This window comes from Aythya fuligula, chromosome 5, assembly GCF_009819795.1.
Source record: "Aythya fuligula isolate bAytFul2 chromosome 5, bAytFul2.pri, whole genome shotgun sequence".
NCBI lineage: Eukaryota > Metazoa > Chordata > Aves > Anseriformes > Anatidae > Aythya > Aythya fuligula.
Genome location: NC_045563.1, coordinates 27,329,801 through 27,343,850, shown reverse-complemented (window position 1 = coordinate 27,343,850; position 14,050 = coordinate 27,329,801). Strand labels below are relative to the sequence as shown.

General features: G+C 41.7%; 1 protein-coding gene across 13 annotated transcripts in view; it reads right to left on the bottom strand.

The window, feature by feature from the left end:
• NRXN3 (neurexin 3) overlaps positions 1-14,050 on the bottom strand; it is a 978,580-nt gene that overhangs the window by 880,540 nt on the left and 83,990 nt on the right. For all 13 annotated transcript variants that reach the window (XM_032188606.1, XM_032188602.1, XM_032188603.1 and 10 more), the window contains exons 4-5: positions 8,614-8,643; positions 6,335-6,346 (exon numbers count right to left, since the gene is read on the bottom strand). In XM_032188606.1, coding sequence (XP_032044497.1) covers positions 6,335-6,346; positions 8,614-8,643 — 42 coding nt within the window. The remainder of the gene's footprint in view (positions 1-6,334; positions 6,347-8,613; positions 8,644-14,050) is intronic.

Here is a 14,050-nt window from a genome sequence, read left to right as displayed (position 1 = left end):
ACACTTGGAATTACCAAGGCTTTGAAACAAATGCGGCAATGAAAGCCAGCATGAGAAGGAGCTCTAGCTCCATGCAAGAGGTGAACATGGCCAAACAAACAAGAGGTGCTGGATGTCACAGATGCATCAGCACTTGGCAATGGTGCTACGGAGTCAAAAACAGAATACCAATTGGTGTTGTTGTTTGTTAGATGTGGCGGAAATCACACACCATTAGACATGACTTAATAACTGAGACAGAAGATAACTGTGTGAGTTATATCAGACGGTTTGAGAAAGCATGACATTCTTCACAGTAATAGTTTTACAACCATTTGTATGGCGTGTTATCCACTAATCTCTAGTCAAAATATTTACTATCTAGTAATGCACTGCAAATAACACTGCTGTTTCTAAGCGCTTACTTCTAATATATAAGGCCCTGCTTACATGGCACATATTTTCTAAACTGTTCAATACCATAATGTTATCACTGTAGTGCACAAAAGGCCACGATGAGCCTTAAAATGGGAAATTCCCCTCTTCCAGTGGGTTTCCTATTTTTGCAGGGACGTCTGATGTGTGTGACAGGGGTCTATTTCTGCTCCCGATGACATTACCACCATTTTGCTGCATTATCATAAAGCCCAGGAAATAAGCTATTACCTACCATCACTCCTCCCAAATGTTATCACAGAGAATCATGCATTCACAAAACAGCATTAACTGTGAGAATTAGAGTCCATTTAAACGGCAGCTGTTCCTTTATTCCTAAATAGGTTCTTAGATCAAAACTTCTCCCTGACTGGCCTCATTATCAAATGTCCCTTTCAACTGGAAGAAGAAAAAGATCATTTAAAAAAAAAAAAAAAAAAAAAAAAACATGTTTTACAGATAAACTCCTTCCCTGAATTATTACAACCAGGTAAGCAACATTAAAACAAATATTTTTTTTTCTAAAATTCAGCGGACTATTTATCTTTTAGAATTATGTGTTTAAATTTTGCCTTCAAATCATCTCTGGCAACAGAAATGAACCTGTAAGTTTTATTTTCTATTTCTAGTTTATTTCATTTTCAGAATCTCAGGTCTCATTTATTTGAGGAAAAGACCTTCCTTTTTATTTTAATTTTAATGATAATACTAACTCTGAAGTAATGACTTTCTTTTAAATACAAAATCTAAACCCTGGATCTGATACACATGCTGGTGTCCCTTTCAGTTCTAAACCCGTACCCTGGAAAACCCCACAAACCTACGTTCTGCTCTTATCAAAGAAAACCGCTTATTATGTTCCATTTCCCTCTCTGCTTCTTTGCCTCTTTGTTACTGCCCGCTGGAAGGACTCCAGTCTGCAGGGAAAAGCCACTCTCCCACTGCAAAAGCGAAATGCCAGGAAAAGGCACAATGTCTCTTTAAGAGTCAACAGTAAATTAACTTGCCCATAAGAGTGCAATAATTAGCAGTTAGTAGCTTATTAAAAGGATGGCAAAGGCCAAGCTGCCATCTGGGATCTCCAGTTTCTTGTGATTGTTATTATGTCAAGATGTGCAACTTGCATTAGCTTTCTTGTCACTGTGCTTGCCCTTACTTTACATGTAAATTTTAATGAAAGATACAGCACTTTAAAAATCAGATGTCCATCAAAAGCACTATTAGTCTGGCTTTTACCGAGCACATGGCCTGTTTCGCTGCCTCTGCATCTCTACACACCGCTGAATGCCTCCAATTTTAAAAAGAGGGGGGGAGAGAAAAGAAAAAAAGGCTTTCAATGATATCAATTAAATAGCCTCTTGGGGCAGAGTGAAACCTGAGCCCCATCAAAAAGAGAAGACCACACCACAGCACGAGAGGACAATATTTTAGCTCCTGTTTACACACAACACAGCCACAATGCCTTTAACTCCCCCGGGAATCATTCTTCTTCATAAAAATGAAAGCCAATCAAGAATCAGCTGTTTATTCACACGTTAGAAAGACACAGGCTTGAAATAAGGCAGCGAGAAAGCCTGTAAGAAATAATAAATTACCTATAAACTACAGAATACTTAACGCATTATTAAATATTTTATGTATACACATTGTTTGTAAACACAAATTTGCCCATATGCCTGAACAAAAAATTATTTACCAGAAATGTCCTATTTACTGTCACATTTGTCTGCCTTCATAAATCTATTATGGAGAAGTGTAAAAAAAAAAAAGAATTAAAAAAAAAAAAAAAAGAATGTCTATGAGACATCTATCTATTCCTTTCTGCTAGCTAGTATTCAATATTTTAGTGAATTTGTTCACCGAAGTCCTGAATTGTCATCAGTCCTGGAATACAACAAAATAGGATGAATGTCCTGTTAAAGCATCCCCCTTTATGAAATTCATCAACTATTAATCATCTCTAATTACACCTAGAAGAATTACTTTGAAATAGTTGCGTTTTTTTCCTAAGTAAAATATGAAACCAGTAGTAAATGTTTGCTAACAAAAAATTATTCCAGATGAATGAAGTCTATATTTAAGAGGCCTTCATTCTGTCAGAGAGGTTTTATGGATTGGATATTGGCTAACCACAAAATAAAATGCTTTATTTCTTAAACGGTGATTAAAAGGGAAATTAAAACTGAAAGCAGCCATCCTTATCAGAATGCAGAAATTTTTATTTTGAAGAGACAAACAAACCCCAAATCACCCACTTTGAAAGTATTAAAGAAAGGAGTATAAGTATAGAAACTAAAAACATACAACAAATTTAAAACCCAAACATTAAGATATTTTAAAGGGCAAACCAGAAGCTAAGAACCACTGCCACGGCTGGCAAGATGAATGTAGTGTTGTTTTTCCCGTTGTATAATTAGATATTTAGAGAGCACAAATGATTTAATTTGTTACTGATGTTTCTCCTGAACATTTGCATAAGCCCTTGGCCACTCAGATGAACTTAATCACATGGCTCTGAAATCCTAATGGTATTACTTGCAAAGAAGAATTTGAAAGTATATTCCAGATCAGTAAAGTCCAGTCCTTTCCTTCTATCCAAGTCCACAAATGTGATTTTGCTTTTTCTGTGCCATTACCTCCTGGTCAATATTATCGAACAATTCAAAGAAAAAGCAACCTCACACAGCTCACTGAGAGCAATGCTGAACATTACAAGACTTGAAAGACTTACTTGGGTTAAGAGTAGTTAGGGCCAAGAGAGATAATCTGATCTTGCAATGCTGAGAACTACACTGGGAATTTGCCATTAACCTCTGGTCTATGCATCATGCCTCAAAAAATGTCCCGTCCATGAAATAGGTGAGTACTTTTTCATTTCCCTCTGAGAGTGGAGAAAAAAAGGGTGTAAAAAACTGCTTCATGTTGAAAATCAGTGTGCAGCTGTGCAGTTATTCATCCTGAGGACAGTTACTGATGGTGGGAAGGACCTGGTGCCTTATCGGTGAACCTGCAAGCTGAACCAACACTACGGAGGTATGCGGTGCACACCCAGAAACCAGCTATGCTTCACTGTCATTCTTCGTGTCAGAAGGGACATGGGGGACTTTTGAGATTTTGGGTGAATCTTGGCCCTCTAAATTTAATGTAAATGTTGCTATTGCCTTCGAGAAGACTCAGGACTTCATTGATTACGTGAAATTCATTCCTGAGAGAATGCCAGTGAAAAGAGGAGGGTCCTATCAGGAACACGGCCAATTTCCTTTGGAGGCACCAACCTCAGTAGAAGCAAGATCCAAAACAAGAGTGGTGATAAAACAAAAACCACTACATATATAGAGAATGGTGAAGGGTAGCAAAAATGCAAATTATCATTTCCTTAACAAAAGCTGTCAAGAGAACAAATGATACGGAAGAACATGACTACACATTACTTCCAGTTCAGTAGCAAAAGAGAGTTGGATATTTATAATCTCCTTTGGTATCATTGTCTTGTTGGGGAGTGTTAGGGAAATAAGCTCAATATAATTGTTCCTTAATTGTCAGTTCCTCTCCAGCAGAGAAGCAGCATTCAGCAGTTCATGCCAAACAAAATAAAAGTCCTTCCTGATCATCATACATTTACCTCATCCCTGTGACCAGTTTTGTACACCTAATAAAAACACTAACGGCATGTATATATTTAGTTCAGGTTAAAATAAAAGTGGTGCATTGATGCATTTCTCCTATCTGACTGCTCCAGCCATTACCCCAAAATACCTGCACTTCATCTACTTCAGCTTTCCAGGAACTTATGTAAATAAATAAATAAATAAATAAATATTTTAAAAGAACAGATGCAGAAGAAACCTATTCACTATGGTTGAAGCAATTAATGAAAGACTTGTTCCAATTGATGAATGCAAGGTCACAGACTGCTATACCTTGTGAAGAGGTTTTATGAAATCACATACATCGTATCCTTTGGCTACATACATGGCATGAGACAGAGTGGCTGACAGTTTTTGCTAAAAACTACAAGAATGCCCCAAAAATATGAATCTTCTAGGTACAATCACTACGGTATCTGGTACCACCTTTATTTTCCGAGCTGAAGGCCACATGTGGGTTCAAAATTACACAGCTTGAGTCCTCTGAAGGTAATACCATTTTTCACAAAGAGTGATGGTTCTCTGATGAAGTCCCTTGTTATAACTAGAGCTAAAAATTACACATAGCTGGGAACTGAAACAATATTTTCACTTAATGACACAATAAATTGTTTCTGTGCATATAAATTAATTGTAGCCTATACGTTATAATCCTCATTTGTACAGGCCCAAATGGGAGTTTTCCATCAAAAAGACTTTCTGCTTAGTCCTGCAGCATAAATGCCACCTGAGAAAAGAAGGGAGCAACATGAGCTAACATCATGCTGTACAAGACTTGCCCTGATCTACGCTGACCCTTAAATCACACTAAGGCATACATCAGCCAACTCAATTATTGGCAGCTGTGTTGAGTCACCGTAAGATTTTGTATGGTGTGCTTACAGCTTTAGGTTCTCAATTTTTTTTATGTTGTGTATATTTGATTATTAAGTCCATGTTCACTGCTTGCTAAGAAGATGGCTCTGAGTACAACTTACATGTTATTCTCTGCCCCACAGCTCTGGATAGAGTAGAAAAGCTGTGAAATAAATTAGCAGACTATTTTTTCAACTTCAAAACACAACAAACAATATTAATTACATGATGCACCCCATCACAGAGAATTCAGCAATACAAACTTGTTAGAAGAAGGCAAGGCCTCACACAAAGATAAAGTGTTTAACATGGCATCGTGCTCCCCAGAATTCAGGTATGAAGTAAGCAGCAATCACTGGGCAGAGCCTGCTTGTGTCTCAAAAGAAAGCTAAAATGAAAAAAAATCCTCTAAGCTATCATATTCTCCCAAATTCATAGTAGGGCAATTAGTCATGTCATCCCCTAATGTCTTATTGGCATGGACACAACCAACATCCTCCAATGTGTTCAAATCCTGCTGATTGATAGATCAGATTCTTCAGCAGTGTATTTGTTGAAGATGAGTAAGCCTCGGCATAATGAAACCTTTTAATCTCTCTATCTCATTGGAAAGTAGGACAAAGAAATGGATTTTACTCAAGCAGTGCTTATAATTTATCAATTAATCTTTTCCCTTTCCTCCACTCCAAGCGGAGACCCACAGCAGGTTTGCAGCCTTTTGCCTTTTTGACAGCTTTGATTAGGGATGGATGACTGCTCTCTGCATGCTAAAGATAGGTGTGAAATGCTGAAAAGCAAGCCGGAGCCCCACAGCAGCCTTTCCACTTCATGCTCTGTGCTGTACTGAGCTGCAAAGAGAATGGTCCCTCTGTTTAGCAATGCTGATCATTCTTGTTTCCTCTGCAGGACTTTGCAACTCAATTCCTCCTTGAAAAGCACCTTTTTGCTAACAGGGAGATGGAACAAAGCAGAGAGGGAAAAACAACTGCTGAAGAGACCTCCATGGTTGAGAAGTGTTGGGCAAGCCCAGGTCCTGCTTCCACCAACACCGGTGTCAAACTTCCCAGCAGTGGCAGGGCTCCCGTGCAGGAGCCACCAGTACCAGCTGAGGCCTCCGGCCTCTGGCTCTGTCCTTGACTGAAGTGACCGTCACTCTGCACCCTAGTGTCACCAGCCAGACTGTCAGAGGGCCTGGCAGTGCGTGGCCCACACTTCAGTATGAATAGGGAGGAAATACCATCTGTTAAGCAACCCTCAAAGCATCCATTTTAAGAATTATTTCTTCCACAAAACAAAGCAAAAGATGTTTAAAAGCAATGGCATAAAATTCCAATATAAGCCACGTTCATAAAAACACGATGTGTCCACTGACAAACATTTTACAAGCAATGAAGTCTTAGAAAGAACACAGTGTCTACCTTTACTTCTACCTACAGACCAGAAGGTGTGCGTCCAGGCAAGGGGAGGAACAAGAGGGGTGTCCGTCATGGAGGAGGCAGAAGAGAAGAAAGGAAGAAGCATAAAAAACAGAAAATGGTGTCACTGGCCATACTTAGAAAAGCAAGAAAATGAGCACATTCATATAGCAACCAAAGCCACCAAAACACAGTATCGAGAAAAACAAGAGTCACACCAGAAGTAAAGCACAAAGCAAGGCTTAAACAACTGATGGCACAACCAGCAACTGCCTTTTTGCTTCAATTTGATTTTCCACTGAGAAATGCAAACCTTTCATGCAACAGCACGGCAGTGATATGCCTCATTCCACGTCAAATTCAAAACAGCAAAGGAAACAACAGTAGGACAGACAAAAATAAATCTCAAGATAATATATTTGCTAAACACATTTCACCTACCAAAGCTAATGTGTTTGTATATAACATTGACATTGCTTATTTACATACATATATACATTTACATATTTTATATCCATCGTATTTTTATACAGAGTAAATATTTATCAAAAAGGTGCATCTCTGAGTTGGTTGGCGAGAAAAGAGAGGCCACGGTTCCCTGATGTGTCATGGATAAATAAGGGTGGGTAAAGGTGCCAGAAACCAATAGTTTTCACATTTTCTGCCAGACAAGAGAGTATAGAAAGAGCTGATGGCAGTCACATAGTCTAGAATAGGTCGTGCAAGTCTTCGTGAGCCAGCTGGGTTGCAACTTGTAATTTAAATGGCCAAGTCCATCTGTTTAGACAATCCAGTGCTAACTCTAAAGACGTGTTCAGTGTTACTGAGATTGAACGTAGCCGTGCGAGTTCACTGTCCTGATCACTCCCAACGTGCCATCACCCTTCTTCTGCCAGCAGCTTGCCATATTCAGCTGCATCCTCAGCAACTAGGACATGCTGGAGGGACTCTTCTGCTGGATGCTCCTTCACTGAGCACAATCACTGAGCCAGGAGCCCAGCTGAACAACAAGAAGGGACAGAGAAGTAGCTCAGTGCTTCCCAGAGCTCATCCAGATGCTTCATGTGCCAAACACCATGGTCTTGATGTGCAGACCTAAGGAGCTGACTTGCCTGCCCCATGGGGATGCCAACTCCCTCAGCAGTGAGCCCCAGCTTCACTTCTGCTTCCCAACCTGTCATGAACTCGTAGCAGATACCTGCCTTGAACTACAGAATAAAAACTGCTTTATGTCCTAAGTGTCTGTACATTTCATTGAGATATTATGTCCTTTCCATTCAAATACCTAATTTTGCCTCTAAATGCACTACATTCTTTGGGGTCACTTAATGGCAGGAATACAATTCTGTGTATCTAGTCTAGGAAAGCCTCATCAGGCTTTAGAGGCAACGCTCACATTTTCTGCCCATGGACAAGCTGCTGGCCTGCTCTTTCTAGTGTTCTGGGTTCAGGTCACTTGCCCTGCTCACACATCTCTCTCCTCACACACCTTGCCTAAGACTTCATCAATTTGACAGCGTTATTCACAAGATCAGTGCGCCACCAGTGCTGCCAGCTCCTCCCTGTGCACTGTGTCAGCGAGACGCTGATGCTGTCTGAGGCAAACAGCATCACCCCTCTCCTTGCCTTGCTTCTGCTCGTCAGCCTCTTGCTCCACACCCCCATACTGCAAAATGGGACTAATGATCCCATAATGTCACAACCAATAGAGGAACACCACAATCCAGGCTGAGATATTAAAACGCATACAGGCACAGACCCCATTTGTAGCCCAGCCTGAGGTTAGCCCTGGTCTTTTTCTAAACCATTTTGCTCTTCGCATATTTGAATATTTTAAATTGCAGGCACGGGACTTACAGGCCATTATAGGCAATTTTCCTCGGGATTCGTAATTAGTTAGGATCGTGCCACAAGGGCTATTAACATATTTTTTGTAATAATTGCACTCTTAAAGACCAACATTGAGCTTTACATTTACCAAGAAGGAGCGGGAGTCATTACAGCTGGCACAAGAAAGAAATGGGAATGCAGGTGGACTGCATGGAGGGGGAAAACATCCCTCCTTACCTCCAGAGGATCATTTTATGCTTCCTAGACTCTCCCTCCTGGGTCCAGGCTGACAAGTAGCCACATTGGGACCCAGAGTGGCAAAAATGCAAATAGTTTGACTGGCACCAGTAAGCCCAGTTCCAGGCACCTCATGCAAAGCCCAGCCCAGAGAAGAAACACAAAGCTCTTTCCATGATCAGTGATTGAAACAAAGAGAAAGGTGAAGGACTTACCTTGTTCACCCATCATCAGGTGTGAGAGGCCTTTGAAAGAGAGAGAGAAAGAGAGGAAGTAAGAAGAAAAGAACAACCGAGAAGAGGCAGCAATTTACATGCACGCTGATTGCTGTCCAATACCCCTGGGGATTGGAGCTCACATACTTGAGCTAGATCAAGTATGGGTGTAGCACACAGGGCACACACGAATGCTGAGAGGAAAAGCTTCTGTCACAGGTAGGAAAACCTGCTGTTTGTTGCCTCAAACTGCATTTGAGGCTCATCGCGTTCCCTGGGGAGTGACTCGGAGGCACTGCACACCAGTACAGCTAATGGACGAGGAAAGCCCAGAGCTACAATGGGGCTCCACAGGGAACACGGGCTCCTGTGGAGAGCTATAGAAACAGCTTCTGCCCTGCTACAGCTCCAAAATTCAAAGGTGTGATGGTCAGTGGAAGGGAGGCCATGATTCAACCGTACCTGCTTCAGAGGAAGCTTCTGGGCTAAATGCATTTAAACACACACACAAAGCTGTCCTCACACATGAACATGGAGGTTTCAGCGTGTATTGTTAGGACTTGATCAACACTCCTCTCACACACCAGATCTGGCAAGGACTAAAAGAAGTAAATCTAACCTGTTTTTAATACTAATCCATTTCCTTTCTGGTAAGAACTGGAAATTCAAATTCTGAGGACAATTTGTTACTTCACAGCTCCATAGCTAAAGCCACGCTTGGGTTTCATAATTTGAGATACAAAGCGAGGAAGCAGCACAGCTCCTTTCAGCAGTGACGGCCACCGCCAGCCCTGCGGAGGGGACTGTGGTGGTCTCCAGGCCTGCTGCAGTCTCTGTCCAGCAACTCTTCCTGGCATAAACATTTTTGTGTCCCAATTACCATCTGTTTCCAGCCCCAGTTTTCAAATATGTTTACCATACAGCCGTATTCATACAAATATCCTTTAGATGTTATTAAAAATATATTTTTGCCAAATCCATAAAACATCAGCTGACCCATCAGTTAATTTGGTGACACCTACATCACAGAAGTAACATACGTCAAACCCAAGCCATACCCACTTGAACCATGAGTGAGCCCTTCCATACTTCGTTCCCTGACCTTCTTCCCCTTAGCCTGTTCCTTTTCCATATCTCCTGCCTCACACAGCATTTATATGGCAGGGATTTTGGTACTTACATACGCACACACACACACACCCCTATCTCAACTCAGTTTATTGATCAAACAAAGCTGTGATTTTTTTTAATTTCACGGAGACTGAGAGGTCAAATGAATGTTTTAGAATGAGATTTTTCAACAAGCAGCATGCTGAGTTTGAATTTGTTTATTTATCTCTCTTTTATATTTTTTCCTTCGCGTCTGCTGGAGAAATCTAAAACCCAGATCATCCCAAGAATATGTTCACCCACAGAGAACTCCAAGCCAGATAAGGGGATTAATAATTGTACGGTCTAAGGAATGCAAATATCTTAATGTTCTTGAAGATTATTGTGGATTTAGAAAAGTAATCAGAAACACAACATAGGTTTAGATGGTTTTTAGTTTAGTTTTAGCTATAAATAAACATAACAGGTTTGATATTGTAGGACATATTTCTGGTCTACATCACAAGATATAATTTCACTGAATAGAATTTCTCTGCTAAGAGAGTGGGTTGAAATTGTTTCTGTATTTATAGCCACTGAGCCCATCATTCTTGATAGGCAAATCTTGGGTCTATCCAACTGGACACCTGAAAGTCACTGGAAAACGCCAGGAGAAAACAGAAGTGTAATTGTTAGGACCTACAAAGCAGAGAGGCCTACAAAGCAGCAACAGTGAAAAAGGAGAAATGGTGAGAAGGCGGCAGTATGACATGAAGGTGAAGCCATCCCAGCATGGAGCTAACGTCAGACCCCGAGCAGAGACAGGGCTCCCAGCCCCTCAGCCCCCCGTACCAGGGGGAAGGAGAACCTGGCTACAAGGCACAGCACCGACAGGCGCAGCTGCCGGGGATGGCAGGAGCCTTGTGCGCTCGGGGACAAGTGACACTGACAAAGAGAAACCTCCAGAGAGGGTTCACAGCAGAAGCCTGCATTAAACACTCTGAATCACACCCTTAGTAAAACTTCTTTCTCTATCAACAAGCCACAGAGGAGCTATAATGATCCCAAATACCGGGAATTTTGCCCTTATCCCAGAAGGCCAGAGCTGTGTGCCCAATCTGTCAGGGTGAGCACCTCTGAGGTGCAGCCACCCTTCTGGCCCCCGCCTTGGCCCTGGTTCAAACACCAGCAGGATGAAATCTCCCTGAGAAGTCTTCTGACTCCCCTGCTTCTCATCAGATTTAAAATACAGAAGCTGAGGTACTGAGTGCTTCTCTTGATCTTCTAGTCCCAGCTGAGCAACAGAAGTGACAAGATTAAAGAAAAATAATGTCCCCCCAAATGCAACTTTTTCCTTTTTAAATTGGGAAGGAAAAGGGGGGTAGACTTGGAGATAGAGCAAAAAAATCCACAGTATTAGCTCTCATTTCATCTATTGATGCAGATCCTTATTTTAACTGGCAGATCACCAACAGAATTCAAGATCCATTATTAGATATAATGATAATTTAATAATGAAATAACATATCAAATTTCCTCATCTGAAAACTTTTTCCCCTTGCAATTTAAAATAGGAGTGAAAATGAGTGAATTTATCTCCAACAAAATGTCATTAACAACCAAAACCTTCAACTTCAGAGATCTAAAGTCTGTGACATTTGCAGCATGTGTAACGAAGGCCTCAAATTCGTCACAGTAAAAATCAACACAGAAAATGTGAACTGGCATCATTGTTTCACCTTTACATCAGTTTCAAGATATGACAAGAAACTAAAACAATTTTCAAATCATAAAAGTCAAAGTCATCTCAAGGTGGCATGGGGTAGCACTTGCTATTGGACTGTGAGGGCATCCAATAAACTAATGCAAGAGGTTTTAGAGGCGTGCAGACCTGAAAACTAGACCAGCTTTTGCCAGAACAGCGGGGATATCTATCACCATGCCATTTGGGCTTCTATCATAAAGGCCAGAAAACCTTTCAGCTGACTTGGGATGCCAAACGAACTTATCAGGCCCCAAAGCCTGTACATTTACATGTACAACCACTGCTTGTGTCAACAGGCATCACATTCTGGGGGAAATCCTATATGAAAATCTGAATTTCCATCTAAATTCAGTTGAAACATGCACCATTTCAGCTTTCCCTTTTAATCCTAGATTTTTTTTTTTCAACAAAAAGTCCCGACTGATGCCTCTGGGCTGCAATCCCAGACAGCATAGCCTGGGTCAAGGTTGGCACAAACCTGCATGAACCACCATGGTCAAGGTGCTTCTAAGCAGATCTCGTCATTCCTACAATAATCTACTGGCTGGGCACCACTACCACCAAAAATGGTGGGTAGCTTTGGAAAAGGTTGAGGAAAAGCACTGAACAAACAGCTTATCCGCTGCAAAGAAACTCCACGTCAAAGCTAGGAAGCCAGTGACTTGCTGTTACTGAACATCAAATATGAGGAAAAGCACATGGCTTTGGAGGGAGGCTCTCAACGCATTTCTTAGATAATGATGGGCATCTGCTCATGCTCAGCCTCTGGAGCACCAGCTTCTCCAGACTTTCAGCAGTAATGTGAAGAGAAAGTGGCCTGGTTCCTCAGAACACAGGTTTGTTATTAAAATAATATCTCCATTGCTGAGGGCAGACAGACATCAACTCTGCTCTCTGGCCATGATCTACACCTGCCACAAATGACTTTTCCTATTTAGGCTTGGAAGGGTTTTTTTGTATTTCTTTAACCTGCTACCAAATCAATATTATTTTCTTAAAGGTTAATATTAATCTTCCTTGATCTCAAAGTAATATTTAAAAGAACTACATTTAAAAAAATACACTGTGAACCATCTGATTTCCATATCAAAATAGTAGAATTAAGTGGCTCTAATTGTGCAAAGTATCAAGGGCCAATGCTGAATTCTTATGAAGCCAAAAGGACACTTTTAAAAGTAACTTCAGAGTACAATACAAAAGAGCAATGTAATCAAGCAGCTGACCTCAGCTTAAAGAATCTACTAGGGGCAATTTGCAGGGTGGAGGAGGAAACGAAGAAAACCTTGGAGTCAGTTTGAAGCTTACCTCCCTCTCCTCCAGCACGGTATTTGGGTATTTAACATTTCAAATGGAAAAATAAAACCACAAAACCTAAGAAAGTGGGGAGAGCAGAGAACACAGCCGACAGTAACAACTGACTGCAGCCACAAAGGAAGATGGACTCCTTCGTCTAGTTAATTATAGCTTCTCCCATGTTTCTGGGCCCATGCTCTGGGGGTGTGCACGTGTGCGTGGGTGTGCGTGCACTGCTGAACTGCTCTGTTCAGGTGGGCGGCCTCGGTATTTCCCTTTTAATGACACTGTCACAAGAATAGCCCAGAAGCTCTTTGGAAGGGAAAAGAGATTCTGCCAGGCAGCAGCAGCAGACCAGCTCTCTGCAGGGGCAGGCTTGCCCCCAAGGATCCTTTCCTGGGTATCAGGCTCCATGACCCATTCAGACAATAACAGGGCCAGCTGCAATATGTGTCTGAGCCAAGGCTTCATGCCCTCTGGTTCAGGACACACGTGCAAATCCCTTATGGTGGAGCTGAAGAAAGAAATCATGCAAACCAGGGGTTCTTCCAAAAATAAAATGACACCTACCATAAAGGAGAGCTCTGATGAGTGATGTGATCTGTTCTTTACATTTCCTATCCTAATTTCCTAGACCTAGTACTTCCTTAAGAAATAGGCTTCTTTCCTCTCTGAGCCTCCAACCCCAGCTCCTTCAGCAGCTCCCTCTTCTAGTTAAGGAGGAGAGCTAACAAGTTCCTCTTCTCCCACATGATATTTAAGATAAAATAGGTATCTTGAGGTTTTCTAAAACTCAGAGAGCAAGGAAACATCCCTAATAGGCCCCACATACCAAAACAAGGATATTCCCAATAAGACCAAAGGATGTGACTCAAGCAAAACCCTTGTCTGGGGGGATTTGAAGAGACAGCTGCAAAGGAAAAATCGTTCTGAGATCTAGTTCAAATCTTTTACCTGCTAGACAAGTCAGCTCTGCCAAGAGGATGACCTGATTTCTTGGCTGCTGCCACTTGTGGTACCCATTTTTTATACCTGGGCAAAGCAGTAGCACAGGCTGGGCAGCGGTCACTTCTGTTTGATTCACCCATGCCGTGCACAACAGCCACGGGGCTCCTCGCAGGCCCCAGCAGTGAGGCCAGCCGGGAGTGCAGTTCTGTTATTGTAGCCGGAGGCCCACTTCCAATCCAATTACACACAACAGCTGTGCTAGCTCCTCTTTTCCACCCCCTCTGCTTCCTCTGCTATGTGATTCCAGGAGAGGTTTTGTCATTATCGGGGGCAGTAAGTCAG